Consider the following 19,626-nt stretch of genomic DNA (forward strand, 5'->3'; position numbering starts at 1 on the left):
TATGATGTTTATTGTCTAAGAGTATATCAGTGACTGTGGTTAACTGTAAATGACTAACCATTAGATATCAGTGAGATGATCAGATATTGGAAACATTGAGAAAACTAACTGCTAGTGAACTTTTTGTTATACTTAATGCATAATGACGGATAATCCAGTACCTAAAATATGATCAACATTGCAATAAATTATTTTCTTTTTTTATCAATTTAATTTTTGTTGTTGTTTATTTTGGTCCTTCTTAACTTCTTCATAAGGCAAACATTTGTTTATAGGATGAGCCAATAACGGCTGGAAACCTTGTTCACTTCCAATAACCAATAACAGTTAAAATCCTGGATATTTTGTGGCATGCGAATGGCCCTATGTTGTAGGAAGGGCTTATGAAACAATACAACTCCAAAAGGGCATGCATTAGATATGGATTCCAGTGCAGAGAGGACAGAAGAAACTGTCTGCTTGTGGATTTGCTTTCAGTTTACTCTGCCTCTTCTGACTGGCGTGCTTTATCTCACAGGAGATGAGGGGCAGATGGGTGCCGTGTCTGGGGTCAAAAGAGGGGGCCGCATGGACCTGTCTCTTTCCTTTATGCAAAGAAACCTCACATTATCTCTATTACATCTCTATTATATCTAAATCAAACAAACAACATGACTTTCTTTTCCAATCTCTGCATCTCAAACAAGAAAGCCACACTGCAGCTTGACTGTATAAGGAGATGCTTCTGTGTTTTAAGGGAAAATGTTTAATTCCATCTGACATTGCTGGCATAAGAGTATAAGAAAATGCGTACACTGTGGTTCCTCTATTAATCTAAAATCTTAGTTTGAGTGCTACTACAGGACACTCTACAAAGATGACGTGATCATCACCATCAGAGGACACTTAGAAAGAAAAGATTGACTGTAATGCACACCACATTCGTACATGTGTGTTAAACCCTGTTAACTGGTTATTCTAGCCTGCGTGTCAACTCTTAAAGAGCCACATGAGAAACTTAGAGTGAAATGGATGACTGGATATGTCCGTAATTACATACTAGCTTGCTTACTGAACACTGTGTAGTCGGGAAGTTGTGGCCTAGTGGTTAGAGAGCTTGACTCCTAACCCTAGGGTTGTGGGTTCGAATCCTGGGCCGGCAATAACATGACTTAGGTGCCCTTGAGCAAGGCATTGAACCCCCAACTGCTCCCTGGGCGCTGCAGCATAAATTGCTGCCCACTGCTCCGGGTGTGTGTTCATGGTTTGTGTGTGTGCACTTTGGATGGGTTAAATGCAGAGCACGAATTCTGAGTATGGGTCACCATACTTGGCTGAATGTCATGTTACTGTGTAGAGGTGCATACAGTATAATAATCATATAACACAAAAATGTTCAAAAGTTTAGGGTTGGTAAGATTTAAAATTGTTTTTGTTTTTTTTAAGTATCTTATGTTCATCAAAAACTGCATTTATTTGATCAAAAATACAGTAAAAACTGATTTTAATACTCTATTAAAACATTATTTGGTCCACTTTATCTTATGGTCCAATTCCCGTGATTAACAAACCATTAAATATGATTTTGCCTCAATAAACTCCCAATTTGCTGCTTATTAATTGTTAGTAAGGTAGTTGTTAAGTTTAGGTTTGGGGTAGGATTTGGAATGTAGAATATAGTCATGCAGAATAAGTGCTTTATAAGTACTAATAAACAACCTATATGTTAATAATAGACATGCTAATAAGCAACTAGGTAAAAGTGAGAATTGGCCACTAAAATAAAGTGTAACCCATTATTTTTTATGATTTATATAAAATTGAAAGTGTGAAATATAAAAAATCTTCTGTAACATAAATTTCTTTACTGTCACTTTTGATCAATTTAATGCATCCTTACTGAATACAGTCCATTTCTTCAGTTAATATATAGCAGCCTGCTATCTCACTTTGCCATCTCAACAAGACAAAAAGGTGATCTTTTCGAGTGTTAGACCACTCAGTCTTCATGTCTAGAAACTGAAAACGGCTGCAAAAGGTATTTTTGGAGATTGGCTGAAAAAAATGCAATTACATCAGAGGCAGTTGTTGTGTTCCATCTATGCAGACCCTTTGGGGCTCATGCTCTCCACACAGAACTCACAAACCATCATGTGTTATCCAACTTTACTCAAACTCACATGACATATTGTTACTACTCGTGCAACAGATTGCCAGATCACACACTTAAATCTCTATATCTATCTAAGGCTGAGTACACATTTTGATTCATTTGAAAAGTTGTAGTAAAGTAAACTTTGCTAACATAAAGAATCTTTTTTTTACCAGTCCTAATCAACACAGAAACATGTTATAAACAGTGATGAAAATGACCTTTATGTGCTATTTAATGCACAAACAGACAAGACTCTGCTGTACTGGGAGCTTTAGTACAGAAAGTAACACTGGTCCTACAAGGGTTCTGCTGAACAGGTTTAGACTGGGCATGGTGTCAGGGTCCGGGAACAGAAAATGAGTGGAATCACAAACTCTTAAAATATTTCCTCGCTGAGATCAGACTCTGCACCAAAAAAGACATTATGAAAAAGAAAAGGGGGGTTTCAGAATGTGAGAGGGAAAAACTAAATATGCACACATGAGCAATTATGAATCTTCCTCTTCCTCTGCTGTCATAAACAAACCAGATGATAGCGGGAGAAGATCTGGTAAACAAAATATTTTAGGTCAATTAAAATGACAGATGATGATTTATAATGGTCTAATTGCAGATTCAAGCAAGGAGAGTAGAAAAGGAGAACAAAAAAGGACAAAACCTAAAGGTGAAAACAAGGACGGTGTAGATGGAAGAATTCCACCTGCACAAATTCCTATATATTATCATATTGCACTGTTACACATACTTGAGCATTGGAATAGTCTTATTATTCTGAGGGAGACTTTTTACTTCTTTTTATGGATGGATACATAAAGCTGTCTAGATATTGATGTGGTGGTGTTGGCGCAGTGGATAAGACACATGCCTTTGGCGTGAGAGACCCGGGTTCAAATCCACTGTGTGACACCAATGTGTCAATGAGCAAGACACTTAACCCCTAGTTGCTCCAGAGGCATGCAACCTCTGACATATATAGCAATTAATTGTAAGTCGCTTTGGATAAAAGCGTCAGCTAAATGAATAAATGTAAATGTATATTTGGAGACATAGAGATCTAGAAGGTTTTTTGAGCTGGAGTGCACGAGGTGACAAACACAAATGTATTCTCCAGTACTAAACTTTTCTCTGTGTGAACCTACACAAAATGTGATTTAATATGTAAGTTAACTTAAAGAAAATAAAAATCTTCCTTCATATTATCTCAGATTTCATACAAATTCATAAATGAGTCAGCCTTAATCTGTTCATTGGCAGAAGATGAAAAAAATCTGTTTCTGATCATCATGTACATTTATGACCACTATGTTCATTTGTTTTGTTTTTTTCAGTTTTCCCTTTGCTCAAAAAACAACTGCCATACACTCAAAAATGCATTGTTTATCAAATACTCAATGTAGCCGTCATTTATTGCATCTGAGGTTGTTGTTTTTTTTTTTTTTAAAGTAATCTGAAACAGCATGATGCTGAGACAAGCCAATGCATAAAGAAAATAAAGCAAAGGATCTGTTGGCCATTTCCATCTTTCAATGTTGCACTCTGCTGACACATGGTGGTGAACCATGTGCAACACATCTAGACTTTCAAAGACCATGAATCAACCTTCAAAACAGCTTCAAAGATTAACAGAGTCAGTTTAGAGAAATTACAGGTTTATTGAGTCTCAATGTTTAATGAATGAAAACTGCAATGACAAAACCAGTGGCAAGTGAATGATCATGTCAGATCAGCCTATCCCTTCCTAACTAACATCAACCTCACCCGTCCCATGAGCTGGGGTTAAAGAGAGAGGTGTCATAAACAGGACTGTGGACACTGCTGTTCTATCCCAGCCATTCAATTGGCACAACAGGCCTTCTGGGCTCACCCGCTGGACCAGAGAAAGCTGCTCAACCCTTTCTCAGATACAAGAGGGAGAACCAGACTACCTTATCTTCTGCTCAAAGTCAACAGACTGAATGAGAGCGAAGAAAAAGAGTTTACGATGCACATCATCCATATGACTCAACACAAACATTCAGAATGAACTTCTGCTCCTAAAACCATGACACGTTGTCCATATTCTAATGAATAAAGAACCAGTCTAAGCTAATCTAACCATTTTGCCAGACATATGTCAATGTTACAACAATGTCCTACTAAGACAAGTGAAAAATTCAGACTTATGTGGACTACACAAGATCAACAACACATGAAAAACACTTGAAATTTGGATAATTGCATTTAAATCTTTGAGACAAAATAAATATTGATTGTACAATTAAATATCTTGATTAAACCAACAATTGAGATCCAGGCCCCAGGATGCATTTCTGTGAGTGTCTCCAGCTTTGACACATAAGTCAGATGGCTTAAAAGAAAACACTTTGATTGTCGTTTTAGGATCACTGCTGTTCAAAGTGTTTGATGGATCAGGAACTCATTGGAATGTTTTCTTAGTAAGCCTGGCTTTATTTTAATGTGAGGTCTCAAAGCCTCCACCTCATAAAGCCGAAAGAATTGAGCTCTGGATATAGTTTAAGCTTATTTATGGAAAATAAAAAGTCCCAAAAACTTTTTTTGGTCACACGTTTTCTAAAGAAAGGGATCCCCAATAATGTAAATTTTATTTCTTTATTTACTCAACCTCATGTTATTTTAAACCTGTATGTTGTTATTTTTTCAGAGGAACATGAAATGAGAATTTTGAGAACTTCATTTAACCATAATTACTTGTTGTTTACTGACAGAAAAACATGACTTTGTCACTCAGCATTTTTTTTATATTCCAGCTCAAATATCTATACATTCAATATTTCCCTAAGAAGCATTAAGGAAAGATTTTTTTTTGTTTCTGGAAAAAAAGGGTGATTTTAAACTTAAAACAAGTGGTAAGAAAAGTGATTGTAAGAAAAAAAAAACTTGATTTCCCCTTGAATTAAGCATGACCAACTCATTTTCAATAATTTTTTTAGAAACAAGATGTCATTTTGCTTCTCAGGTAAATGTTTCTTGATTGAAGAAAATGTAGATGTGTGCGCTTAAAAAAATCTATAAAAAAAAGTGGAGTAGACAAACCATTTTTTCCCCCAGTGTCTGGCCTCAAAAGGACCACTGTTGTGTCATTTCTTGATAGACACGGTCAATATGATCGGTTGTTCAGGAAACTAGCCTGTGTTCCACGAAAATGTAAAACAATTAACATACAGCAGCACACAGGTTTTTAGCAACATGAGGGGAAATAACTAGGCTGTTTCATGTTTGGGTGTTCTATTCTTTTAAAGAACAGCTGGTAAACATTGAAAAACAGCTCAATCAAAAAAGGCAAACAAAGTGGAGGTGTGTGTGTTTGAAAGAATGAGATGGAGAATGAGAGATGAAAATGTTGGCTTGTTGTCCATTCCATCTCCCACCAGGTAAATTAAAACATTTTTGGTCTGTTGCTCTCAACCCTTTGGTTGAACAGGGGGAGGAAATGGACAGCAGAAGTTACCACACATACTCTGTCCTTCACACAACACCATGTCTGTTATGACCACACGCATTCAAATCTATCAAGCCCTCTGAGGACATAGTAAGGGACAGGGTAAAGAACGTTGATCACTGAGAGACTCTCCGTGGCGCTGTGTAGCTGTTATGTCAGCTGCACCTCAGGAGGACTGGCATTATTGTTGCTCCCCTCCGATGCGCTGACCACAGAGCCACGGTACGGGACCTCGATGATCCGAGGTTTGTCAATGATGCGGGCGCAGCGATTGCCCTTCTCCACAATGCCAATGATCCAAGCCTGTTGCCCATCGCCTGCCCCTCCGTCCTGCCCCATTGCTCCCGACAAACCCACACGACTGGACTTCATCTCGGCACAAAACCGGGCTGCCTGCTCCCGCGGTAAGCAGATCAACAGACCACCTGAGAGAGAGGCAGGAAACAGATTTGTACCTACCCAAGAGCTTTACTGACAGGAATGTCCATTTTTAGGAATGTTTATAAATGATTAATTGATTATTCATTCATATTAATACTGCAAAACCTCTGGAAAATTGTTAATATTATGTGTATTTATTTTTATTCAACTTTAACCAAACAAATGTAAGTAGTGATATTGTTAGTCCACTGTATTTGAATATAATTAGGCTGTGCAAGGTAAAACAAAAAATTTTCTTTTAATTTATGATTAATTTATTAATAATAACATAAAAATAAAGATACAAATCTTTCTCTATTTAAACTTCATTTTGAACATTTCTTTTCACTTTGCCTTAAAGATTGTCGGTTGGGATGATGCAGGGAAACCAAAGGAGGAGAAGTGCTTTTTGTTAAAATATCTGAAGTGAAAGAAATTTTTATTTATGAGGAAATTATCCAAAACTGATCATGTTAAGGCACTTCAGGTTTTAGTGTAATTTCAAAGTTATAACAATTATTGGTTCACTTTAAAACAATTGTGTCTGTGCACTGAGCTGTGACTCTCACCTGATGTTTCAGAAGAGGTGCCCTGCAAAAGCCCAAACAGGTTACCACCAGCTTTGCTGATTGCAGCCATTTTGGAGATAATCGGAAGATTGTGAATGACAAAGGCAACGTCATTTTTCTGCTGCTGGGCGAGATTCCGTGCATGACCTATGATCCCAAAGCCTGTGACATCTGTGGCAGCGTGTGCATTAAATTTGTGCATTAAGGCAGCAGCTGGAGAAAGAGAGAGAGAAAATAACATTTGCAAACAACAAAAACAGTTGTATTTGGATTTTTTTTTTAAATCATTTAAACTGCTTAATTTACCCTACACTCAACAGCTCAAAAGTCAGCATTTTTTGTTTTTAAAAACTGTCATGCTCACAAAGGCTGCATTTATTGATCAAAAATATTCCAGAAACAGTAATATTATGAATTATTCCAATGTAATATTATCCTACTGAACCCAAAGTTTTGAACAGTGGTGAATATACCTAAAAGGGTCTTGTAGAAATGTTTTTCCTTTCTTTTTCCTCACCATTTGTCTGTGTAGTGAATATTGGTGCCACAGTTAAAATGAATCCGCACTAAGTTGCTTATACAATGACATACCAGTGCGATTGAGTGTGGCCATATTGAGCATAGCCTCTTGATAAGCTTGCTCCACCTCCTCCCTGGATATCACCAACTTTATCTTGTTCCATTTCTCAGGCTAAATAAATTAAGTAGAAACGTAAAAGAGATACATAAAGAAATGAGATGAGGTTACAGAGATGTAACGCAAACATGTTAAGTTGTGATCTCCTTGTAATGCCTACACAAAAAGGGGGAAGAACCACAAAAGCAATCATTCCAAAGATGTCAGTCATATTTGAGGCTGGTACAGAGAGGTACTCACTATATCCAGCCACTGATGGGCATTCACTGCTACTTGAGTTCCCAGAGGTTTAGTCAGAACTAACACATCTCCAGGTACAGCACTATCAGGCCTGCATGGAAACAAACATGTGTGACCATTTACAAAATTCAAAATGTGAAGTGTAACACAGCGTTTATACACAAATATAATTTCAGTAAATATCTATTAAGTGAAAAACTGGATCATTCAAAACCAAATGTACAGACACACAGTCTTTTGATTCATGAGAGAGCAGACAGGCACTCACATGATGAAATCATTGGGCTGGCACACCACAGAGGCCACGCCCCCGACGATGATCCAGGGATTGATGACTGTTTGTCCCCCGGTTACCGAAGTCCCAGCCTCCTCTGCTGCATCACGGAAGCCCTTCATCATCAGAGGCATCACCTGTTCTCTCTCCTGAGAGAACAACACCGAGTACAAAGAAAATGAACCATTTCACAATCAGCATCTTGAATTTGCAAAAACCTTTATATAGTAAATATCCAAATAAAACGTTAAAATTATTTTAAAAACTATACGTCTGAGAAAAATGAAAGCAGAGAGATCCCAGCTCACCTTCTCATTCATCTTCTGACTGACACTGAGAAGCATGAGCATGTTGTCACACTCAGTGATGCCCATGGCGTACAGATCACTCAGAACATTTGCACAGGCAATTCGTCCCTATAAACAAAAGGCTGTGAGTCCCACTTATTTGTAAGTTCTATGCTAGCATTTCCCAAATACTGATAGGGAGCACCCACCATCATGTAAGGATCCTCCACTAAAGGATAGAAGAAATCTGTGGTTTGGACCAGGGAAAGACTACCATGCCTCAGAGGGATCACACACGAGTCCATCCCAATACCTTAAACCAGGAAAGAACAGAGACCCTCTGTAATTTTATGCACAGTGTGCATGCATTTTTAAAGAAGCTTTGAATAACCTCATAATACAGGTTCTTAAATCTTCAGTTGGCAATGGTAAGAGGTATTTTAGTTAGATTACTTATGATCCATTTTGCAGGGTAACGCATTAACTTTTAGCCTGGGTCCATAGTTCACATCTCTTTAAAATGATTGCATTATAGTTCAAGTTCAAGTCTGCTTTTTTGTCAATTCTTCCAAATGTACAGTACATACATACAGAGAATCGAAATTGCGTTACTCTCAGACCCCCGGTGCATACAGATAACATTAACAGTAGAGCCTAAAAATCTAGATCAAAATATAAAATGTAGATACAACTATACAATAAAGGAATGTTAAAAAAAGACATAATACAATTAAAAATAAAGTTAAATAAAGCAGCGCAAGGCAAAAGGCAGATAGAGTGCAAATCAATGAAGTGAACAACAGTGCAGATAAAAGATTATTAAGTGCAAAAACAAAAGCTTATTAAGTCTGATTAAAGTGGCAAAGGGCTCAAGAGCAGTTATTTTATTTAATTGACTGATGAGGTAATGGAATGATGTCAGTTCCATGGAGAATGAGGTAGTGAGCAGATCAATGATGCACAAAGTGACTGGTGCATGTCATCGTATATGGGGGGGAGGGATCTGGGGGGGAAAGGGTTCATGGTTCAGTGGTGCCTGGGGCAGAAGAGGGGAGGGGGGGCAAGTTCGGGAGTGAGTTCAGCTTCCTGACAGCCTGGTGGATGAAGCTGTCCTTCAGTCTGCTGGTCCTGGCCTGGAGACTCCGCAGTCTCCTCAATGATGGCAGCAGACTGAAGAAGCTGTGTGATGGGTGGGTGGGATCACCTGCGATGCAGAGGGCTTTGCGGGTGAGACGGGTTCCATAAATGTCCTGGAGGGAGGGGAGAGAGACACCAATGATCTTCTCAACTGCTCTCACTATGCGTTGCAGAGTCTTTCGGCATGACGCGTTGCAGGCACCATACCACACAGTGATGCAACTCGATGCTCTTGACAGGATGCTCTCGATGGTGCCTCTGTAGAAGGTGCACATGATGGGGGGCGGGGCTCTGGCTCTCCTCAGTTTGCAGAGGAAGTAGAGACGCTGATTTGATTTCTTGGCCAGTGCTGCTGTTTTCAGTCCAAGAGATGTCCTCTGTGATGTGCACACCCAGGAACTTGGTGCTGCTCACTCTCTCCACAGTCGCACCGTTGATGGTCAGAGGAATGTGCTGAGTGTGTGTGCTCCTGAAGTCTACAACAATCTCCTTCGTCTTCTCCACGTTCAGAGAGATTGTTGACACTGCACCACCCGGCCATGCGGCTCACCTCGCTCCTGTAGTTTGTCTCATCTTTGTTGCTAATGAGACCCACCACAGTCGTGTCATCTGCAAACTTAATAAAAAGGTTGTAGTTGTGTGAAGGTGTGCAGTCATGGGTCAGCAGAGTGAAGAGGAGGGGGCTCAGCACACATCCTTGGGGGGCCCCAGTGTTCAGTGTGATGGTGCTGGATGTGTTGCTGCCGACCCGTACTGCCTGAGGTCTTCCAGTCAGAAAGTCCAACAGCCAGTTGCACAGCGTGTTGAGTCACAAGTGTTGAGTCCCAGTTGGATCAGTTTTTTTGTCCAGATGTGTGAGTGCTGAGTGGAGGGTAGTGGAGATGGCATCATCGGTCGAGTGGTTGGACCGATATGGAAACTGGAAGGGGTCCAGGGGGGGGGGGGGGGGCAGACTTGATGTGGTGCATGACTAGCCGTTCAAAGCACTTCATGAGGATGGGGGTAAGTGCAACCGGACGGTAGTCATTGAAGCAGGATGGAGATGGCTTCTTCGGGACTGGAATGATGGTGGTAGTTCCTAGTTCTTAACTATACTTCCTAGTTCTTAATTAACAGGATAAGCCAAAGGTTAAACAAAAAGTTTAATAACAAAATGTTACGCAATTTTTGAGATCGAGACTTATGAATAACATAAAAACAACAATATTTTGCAGTTCTGTGTTATACATAAATAGACGGCAACATGTAGCATGCTGAATAAAGTATATAATAATAATAGTAAATTAATATAGTCATTATACAGTCAGGTTAATCAGGGTATAAAGGACTGGTACAAGAAAACTATACAGTTTCTATTTTGGCAATTTTACGGCAAAAAAATGTTGCAATAAACAAGGCTTTCTTTGCAAAACCAGCTGGTTAACTATCAAGTACCTGCTGTCAGACCTGTCTATAAACACAGATAACATGAACGCATTCGTTATTTCAGTTTGGCATTTGGCAATGATAGGAAGTCCGACTAATTTCTGTGACTCAGTTCTTTTTAAACAGTTTGTTTCCTTGAATCGGTTCACAAAACCGATTCAATTATTATTATTATTATTATTATTATAATATCACAATACAGTTATGGACTCATAGCCAAAAGTTTTGGCAGTGACAAATTTTGTGTTTTGCAAAGTTGTATTATTTTTATAAAAGTTAATTTTTTTCTCACATGTTTCTATGGTATACTGAAAAATATTGATTAGCATATCATAAGTTTTAAAAGACTTTTAGGCTCTGCAATGCTGGATATCAGCCTCTGGGCCAAATCCTGACTGATGGCAATCTATTCTTTCCTTATTAGTTCTCAGAGTTGATCACAATTTGTGGGCACCCGCTTGTCCTCTCACCTTTTGAGGACTGACCCCAGGTTCTCTATGGGACTGAAATCCGGAGAGATGCCTGGCCATGGATCCAAAATTTCAATCTAAAGATCTTTGAGCCACTTCTTTATCTCTCTTTGGACATGGTGCTCATGCTGGAAAATGCATCACCAAATTGCTCATGGATCATTGGAAGAAGTCGCTCTTGCAGGACGTTTTGATACCATTCTTTATTCATGGCAGTGTTATGGGGCAGAATTATGAGAGTGCCCACTCCCTTGGTTTAAAAGCAACTCCACACATGGATGATCTCAGGATGCTTCACTGTTGGCATGTCACAGGACTCATGGCAGCGTTCACCTTTTCTTCTTGGAGAGAAAGGCTTCTTTTGCTGCCCTTCTTGACACCAGGCTGATATCCAAAATTCTTGGCCTCACTGTGTGTGCAGATGCTCTCACACCAACCTGCTTTCATTCCTGAGCAAGCTCTGCACTGGTGACATGATTCTGTAGCTGACTCATCAGGAGGAGACGGTCCTTACGCTTGCTGGACACTCTGGGACATCCTGAAGACTTCTTCACTGCAATCGAACCTCTCTCTGGAAGTCGTGACCTAGTGGTTAGAGAGTTTGACTCCTAACCCTAGGGTTGTGGGTTCGAGTCTCCGACCGGCAATACCATGACTGAGGTGCTCTTGAACAACGCACCGAACCCCCAACTGCTCCCTGGGCGCCGCAGCATAAATGTGTGTTCATGGTGTGTGTGTGTTCACTGCTGTATGTGTGCGCAATTTGTATGGGTTAAATGCAGAGCACAAATTCTGAGTATGGGTCACCATACTTGGCTGTATGTCATGTCACTGTCACTCTCCTTGAAGTTGTTGATGATCCGGTAAATGGTTATTTCAGATCCAATATTCTTTTTAGCAATTTTCTTGCATGTGAGGCAATTTCGATGCAAAGCGATGATGGCTGCATGTCTTTCTTTGGAGGTAACTATTGCCAACAAGAACACAATGATTGGAAGCACTGCTTCCCTCCTTTTATCAGTCTGCTCTAACGGTCTATATAGTTTGATAGTGATTTCACCTGATTAGTACTCATTCACACTTTCACATGTACTGCTGATATGATTGGTCAATTGTTAGCTGGTTTGTGTCAGGATCAAAAAACAACTAGTTTGTTTTTGTTTTTTGGCCAATTAAGCTGTTAGCAATTATTTAAAACGCAACTGATCACTATAGAAACAATGTAATAGAAAAACACAACAGCTTAAGCAGCAAACTTTTTAAAACACAAAATGTCACTGCCAAAACTTTTGGCCATGACTGTTGAGCATAAGTATTCAACATTTTACTGCTTATTAATGTTGTTGTTGTTTCTATCAACCAATGTTTGTCGTAATTAATTTATTAAATTCACTTTTTTTTAATTCCATCATATAATCAAGTCCAAAATATATTCCCATTATGTTTTATTCATACAATTGTGATTTTGGCTATTTAAGTAATCAGATTTCGCCCTATATGTCAAATGCACCAACTATCAGTAAAAGCAAACTCGCAGTTCAATTGCTGATTTTTGAAACGGTTCAACAGATTGAACAATGGAAAAGATCGGACTCAACAGAACGATATTTGACAGTGATGGTGTGACAGGTCACTTTACCTAGTCGAGGACCCTGAGCAAGTGAAACAAGTTGCCCGAATTCAGCGGTCTCGTCTCCAACACCCGTCCCCGAACCGCCGTCCTCTCCGGTTGGACGGTCCGGCTCTAGTCCCTGCAGGAGTTTGAGCAGAGTCTCCTGCGGGACTTTACACCCTCATCCTTTCATGTCAGAGAAGGCCGTGAGTCGGAAGCCGCGGTCTAGGCCGTGCTCCTCCGGGTTCAGCGCCTGGTATCCGGCCGGGTAAAAGGCTCCATACCCTCCCGCTCCGCCAGAGTCCACTGACGGTGACTCAGAAACTGACATGGCTATAGTGAACCTGTTTTATTCCGCAGTCAGGTAGTGAAACACGGAGAGATGGGACAGAAGTGTGAGTCGTTTCACGGGATAAATGGCTGACAGAGACAGAGAGCGTGGTTTACCTTCAGGACACGCTTGGTCATAGAAACTAGTGTGTACGCGGCGCGCTTGCGGACTAAACCATCTCACCTTGCAAAGGGGAGTTGAGAGTCACGTAATGACACAACTGAAGACAATTCATCGCTGACAGACAAATTACTGACAGACTACACTTACACCGGCACAGAAAGTGTAGGAAAATTAATCTTGCACAAAAATGAACCAACTCGAGGATTTTTGAATTTGACTGGTCACACTGAAACCCTCTCAGAAATACACATCGTATTGTGAGCTCCGCCTATTGATAGTTTTCACGTGACGTCACACACATAGGATTGCAAGTTGATTAATATGGATTGCAAATGGACAAAACTTGCATTTTGGTCACATACATTTGGTTTATTATTTTGAGAGGTTATCTAAATATTTGCGGCTGTGAAACAGATGGGAAATTGACCAGCTTGTGCTGCAGTCCTATGGATATTTTGCCCTCCAGGTCTTCGAGCCGGTCACGAGACTGAAAACTATCAGTTGTGTTTCTGCAATAAAGATGCAAATATACTGACATTCGCATATATACTCGAAGCAAATTATGTCCACGTTACATTTGCTTCCTAAAAAATATAGAAATTACTAAAAATAATGAAGTGTGTGTGATAACTGATGTCAGAATGTTAATGGGGTAGGTTGGTAAATTAAACAATCTTATATATATATGTGTATATATATATATATATATATATATATATATATATATGTATGTATATATAAATGTATGTATATATAAATGTATGTATATATAAATGTATGTATATATGTATGCATGTATATATATATATATATGTATGTATATATAAATGTATGTATATATAAATGTATGTATGCATGTATGTATGTATGTATGTATGTATGTATGTATGTATATATATATATATATATGTGTATGTATGTATATATGTGTGTATGTATGTATATATATGTGTATGTATGTGGGTGTGTGTGTGTGTGTGTGTGTGGGTGTGTGTGTGTGTGGGTGTGTATATATATATATATATATATATATATATATATATATATATATAGAAATAAATAAATAAAAAACAAGTCAGGAAAAGTTGTTTATTCCCATAGTCAATGAATTTCATCGATATTTGGGACCTTTCACAATACAGAACTGGACTATGATAAGTCACAGATAATCACCTTAGTGTTTGTCTTTCTAAGGTTTAATATTAATAGCACAAATGAAAACTTATTTCTTAAATTTGAGTTTGTAAAAAAAAAAAAAAAAAATTACATAACACCAACTTTGGCTGTTATAATTAATGTCCGTATTTATATTTTCACTCAAGCTCTACAACAAACCAGTCTCATGTTTGCATGAGCTGCAATCTGCATATTAAAATGTCAGAATACGGAATGACAAAAGAGCAGTATTAACAGTGTGGTGGAAAAAATCTCAAGCCTGGATTGCACTTTTAGTGCTGTAAGCCAGGTAGTAGACCAAAATGCCAATCAGAGCAGCCAAGACCTCCGTGGACACCCAGGGACCACTCCATGCACCCTGCAATTCACAAATACACGGATAAATAAACATACAGAGACAAATTATACAAAATCATAGAGAGGAAACAAGTAGTAGCACCACAATCCCATGTGGAGGTATATTTTTGTTAATATTGGTTTATAGGTTTTTCTATAAACGGGGAAGTCATGGCCTAATGGTTAGAGAGTCGGACTCCCAATCGAAAGGTTGTGAGTTCGAGTCCCGGGCAGGCAGGAATTGTGGGTGGGGGGAGTGCATGTACAGTTCTCTCTCCACCCTCAATACCACGACTTAGGTGCCCTTGAGCAAGGCATCGAACCCCCAACTGCTCCCCGGGCGCCGCAGCATAAATGGCTGCCCACTGCTCCGGGTGTGTGCTCACAGTGTGTGTGTGTGTTCACTGCTCTGTGTGTGTGCATTTTGGATGGGTTAAATGCAGAGCACAAATTCTGAGTATGGGTCACCATACTTGGCTGAATGTCACTTCACTTCACTCACTTCGGCCTAGTCATTACAAAAACAAGGTGATAGTTGACAATGAAGATTCGTATGCATATTTACCCTGTGATCCACATTGACCAAGAACAAAGGCTTGATGGCATCAACATCTTCATTGTTTCTCTGAGCCTGAAAGCATTAACATTTTCATCAGCACTGTTGAATATACAGTTCTCTTCAACAGTGACGGAGCCAGAAGGGTGTTCAGGGTCACACTGGCCACTCCGGGCGCCATCCCAAAATTTAATACACAACTCTTTCATTTTCTTTGTCTAATCGTACTGAAAGCAGCATTTATTTTAGCCTTGAACAGGAACGTACCTAGCTTCTGCTAACTCTCATACCATGCATTCATTTCTTATGTAGTGAAAAACATCACAGAGCCAAGAGGACACTGACAGACAAAACCGAGTAGGTCACTTTTAATAATAGAGGGGAAAAGTCTCAGCATTTAAATTTGGTCACATAACCTCAAAAACTCCATTCAGTGTCCATAAACTAGAGAACAATGTACTATAGAGAGGGGAATTTTGCACACAAAAAAAACTTTTACTCTTATAATTACTATTATAATTGATAAAAATGCATATCCTGTACATGACATTTGTATAAAAATGGTCTTGTATGAACTTGCATACAAATCTATTATTACATTTAACCTTAAAGGGTTAGTTCACCCAGATAGCAAAATTATGTTATTAATAACTTACCCTCATGTTGTTCCAAACCCGTAAGACCTCCGTTCATCTTTGGAACACAGTTTAAGATATTTTAGATTAAGTCCGAGAGCTCTCAGTCCCTCCATTGAAGCTGTGTATACGGTCTACTGTCCATGTCCAGAAAGGTAATAAAAACCATCAAAGTAGTCCATGTGACATCAGAGGGTCAGTTAGAATTTTTTGAAGCATCGAAAATACATTTTGGTCCAAAAATAGCAAAAACGACAACTTTATTCAGCATCGTCTTCTCTTCCGTGTCTGTTGTGTGAGAGAGAACTGAAGATGAACACCGAGCCAAGCCAGATAATTAACAAAAGACTGACTCGTTCACGAGTCAAGAACCGGTTGCATCGGTTTTCGGATCACCAGTAGTTCTTTCTGACAGTTCGATTCAATAAACCGGTTGAAGAAAACGGTTCACCGGTTCTTTTGCGGTCGACGTAAATGGCGTCATTTGCGATGATTGCCCTTGATTCAAGCCTTCGGTTTACCTGGGCTCATAACATTAGCACAGAATCAATTCAGAATCAATCACCAAAAGAATCAGTTCAGTTCCGCTGTGTGTCAGTCTGCTTCACGCTGAATCACACATGCGCTGTATCATCAGCTCCTCGATTCTTCTTATCTGGCTCGGTGTTCATCTTCAGTTCTATCTTCACAGCAGTTCAGTCAGTGTACTGTTTGAGTAAATGAATTACTCCGGGATATTGGTTTGTTTTAACTCAGAGGGAGTGTCAGCCACATTAAAAAAGTTAACAGCTTAAGTCATTTGCGGATTAATGCTTATTGGAGACGCGAACCGTTTCAAACGATTCAGTTCGATTTGGTGAACTGAATGATTCGTTCGCGAACCGGATATCCAGACTGCTTTGTTTTGAACTCTCTCACACAACAGACACGGAAGAGAAGACAATGCTGAATAAAGCCGTCGTTTTTGTTATTTTTGGACCAAAATGTATTTTCGATGCTTCAATAAATTCTAACCGACCCTCTGATGTCACAAGGAGTACTTTGATGATGTTTTTCTTACCTTTCTGGACATGGACAGTAGACCGTACACACAGTTTCAAAGGAGGGACTGAGAGCTCTCGGACTAAATCTAAAATATCTTAAACTGTGTTCCAAAGATACGGGTCTTACGGGTTTGAAACAACATGAGGGTAAGTTATTAATTACATAATTTTGCTATCTGGGTGAACTAACCCTTTAATAAACTTGACAGCCCTGTTTAAAGTAAGATGAAGTTTTAGGATTCCTGAACATTTACAAAATTCTGTGTAAGTTAATGTTAGATATTTTGCTTAAACTGCTGGTTAATCAGATGATTGAAATAAGTTAGACTAACATTTGAAGTTATGGTATGAATGTATAGGTAATGTGTGGTAATGTGAAGTAATGGTAGGATTTATTAATGATTTTTTTTAATGCCAGGTCATAGTTATACATGGTCTATGGACCCCTTGAATAAACCTCAGCCACCCCATGTATAAAACTCTAGCTCTGCCATTACTCACCAAGTATTTTAAATAGATAACTAACCCAGAAATGTAAACGGTCATTATTTACTCACCGACAAGTTATTCCAAACATGTACTCATTTCTTTCTTATGCAAAACACACAAAAAAACAATATTTTTAAGAGCACTGGTAACCAAACTATATTGGTGCACGTTGGACATCCTTCACAAAAGATGATATTTTATGCTCCACAGAAGTCATATAGGTTTGCAATAACATGTGGGTGCACAAATGATGACAGAACTTAATCTATGGAGGAATTATCCCAATCACTCCTTAATTTGACCAACCTTTCTTAGAGTACTGTAAGACTCCTCATCAAAGAATTTGACTTGATATGTGCCTGAGCTGGCCTGCTTATGAGGAACACTCCAGGAGACCTGGACAAACATAAACGAAGCAGTTGCTTAATGTTACACGGGGGAAATCTTGCATGTATGGCTTTGTTAGAAGAGCTTAAATCCTCTGTAACTGCACCTGGTATTTGCCAACATCTTGGCCTCTGGTCACAGGAAACTGCTTGCCATGGACGTCAGCATACAGAGCAACACTCTACAAACAAAACACAAGTCTGGTCAGCATACATTTCTGTACCAAAGAAACGTGAATATATGAGACGGGTTAAGAACCGTTCCTCCACTCACCTGAGCTCCGTTTGAGCAGACCAGACTCAGCTCGACGATGAAGACGGTCTCTGAGGAGATGAGCGCGTCTGTCGTCGTGTATGAAGACGGAGAAATGACTGGCTCTGTGCAAGTCTCAGCTGAGAAGAGAAAACACCGCTCACACTACAACCCGTGCGAATAAAATTTACACGTCACACAAGTTTGGTCGCTTTAGTAAATAAAGTGATCTATAAAGGTTTGTAATAGATAACTGTGATAAAACAAAACCAGTTTCACGTTAGCTTCAGACCTCTCGATGTTAGCCTGACGATCGGCGGAAAGATCGAAAGCCATGAATGAATGGTGTTGTATATCTATTTCTAATTAAAAGAGAATGACCAATTACGTTACCTGCACAAAGGCTCAGACAAAGAGCCAAAATAGCTGTTATAACTCGCATCATGTTGATCCCTTGGCAGTCGACTTTACCTGAACTCACTCAAACCTGAGGAAAAAGACAGACACGTCACCTCAGCGGAAGCATGACGTATATGAGCGCGAGAGCGGCCTCTGGTGGAAGCCGCCGGAACTGATCTCCAAAGCGGGGTGGGAGCTCCAAAATAGGGCGTGGCTTCCTCCCACAGACAGACGGGCACATGACACGCATGCGCAATCCCCCTCTCCTCTCCAGTTTCCCTCCCTTTCAGGATTTTATAAACTGTCTCTGGTTCAAGTGGATATAACTCCAGACCGGAGATCTCCAAAATGGGGCGTGAACTCCAAAATTGGGCAGAACCTCCAAAATGGGGCGGGGTCTCCTTTCGCAAATACTTTCACCATTGGCTGTGGCTTCAGCCAATTGTTACTGTTTCAATTGTTACTTTAATTTATAAAACTTTATAAATTAAACATTGTTTCTAGTTCATCTAAAATAAAATATGCTATATAAATAAATGTTCTCCTTGAGAGCAGAGCCCAAATCTAGTGGCCAGTGGTGTTTGAACCCAAGTCTGAACCTCTGCTTCATGATATAAACGGGAATCAGTCAGGAGTCGTCGCAGCGGAGGGGAAATATTTTACTCTATTGTTTTATTCCAAGCAATGGGGCCGTCCCGGGTCATGATATTCGCAGACTAGGAGGGGGTAGTGATGCTGGGTGTAACTAAAAAGGTGCCACTGTCCGGTGAGTCTCATATCGCATGATCTTATTAACTGTTTATCTCCTGAACAACTTTCTTTACCACACTATTCAGCGCCAATCCTGCCATTTAGTCAATTTCACTGGTTAAGGTAAGGTGTTAGGTAGGTTTAGGGGTTAGCGTTTTTTGTTGCATAGTGTAGGAAACACTTTAACTGACACAACCAATAAAAACTTCAGAATCAGCTGTGGGGCGGAGTTTGCACTGAAGTGGATTGGGGGGAAATTGTGCATGTGTAATTGAGTCATGCGCCTGTCTCTCAATGAGAGGAAGCCACGCCCTATTTTGGAGCTCCCACCCCGTTTTGGGGTTCCCGCCCCTATTTGAAGATCTGCAGGCAGCAGTTATACCCTTCTCCCCCAGTTCAGTGCAAACTCCACCCCACATCTGATTCTAAAGATTTTATTGGTCATGTCAACTACAGTGTTGATTTCCTACTCCATGCTTCCAAA

At 39.7% G+C, this 19,626-nt stretch overlaps 1 protein-coding gene and 1 pseudogene across 1 annotated transcript; both read right to left on the minus strand.

The window, feature by feature from the left end:
* Positions 1-5,170: 5,170 nt before the first annotated feature.
* LOC132129205 (selenide, water dikinase 3-like) lies at positions 5,171-13,265 on the minus strand (annotated as a pseudogene).
* A 929-nt stretch (positions 13,266-14,194) lies between these two features.
* LOC132128877 (translocon-associated protein subunit delta-like) lies at positions 14,195-18,546 on the minus strand. Its single transcript, XM_059540258.1, has 6 exons — positions 18,387-18,546; positions 18,015-18,133; positions 17,848-17,922; positions 17,661-17,750; positions 15,197-15,262; positions 14,195-14,653 (listed from the first exon to the last, which is right to left on the minus strand). The coding sequence occupies exons 1-6, from the start codon at positions 18,436-18,438 to the stop codon at positions 14,549-14,551; spliced, it is 507 nt and encodes a 168-aa protein (XP_059396241.1). The 5' UTR covers positions 18,439-18,546; the 3' UTR covers positions 14,195-14,548.
* Between the last annotated feature and the right edge of the window lie 1,080 nt (positions 18,547-19,626).

The sequence above is a fragment of the Carassius carassius genome, chromosome 46 (genome assembly GCF_963082965.1).
Source record: "Carassius carassius chromosome 46, fCarCar2.1, whole genome shotgun sequence".
NCBI lineage: Eukaryota > Metazoa > Chordata > Actinopteri > Cypriniformes > Cyprinidae > Carassius > Carassius carassius.

What these genes read in the sequence shown, in the direction of transcription:
- LOC132128877 (XM_059540258.1), bottom strand. Translation starts at nt 18,438, where the DNA reads ATGATGCGAGTTATAACAGCTATTTTGGCTCTTTGTCTGAGCCTTTGT. An exon ending in TCTGCTCAAACGGAGCTCAG is followed by an intron (nt 17,923 to 18,014) that starts GTGAGTGGAGGA and finishes TTTTGTTTGTAG; the next exon opens with AGTGTTGCTCTGTATGCTGA. An exon ending in TGGTCAATGTGGATCACAGG is followed by an intron (nt 14,654 to 15,196) that starts GTAAATATGCAT and finishes TGTGAATTGCAG; the next exon opens with GGTGCATGGAGTGGTCCCTG.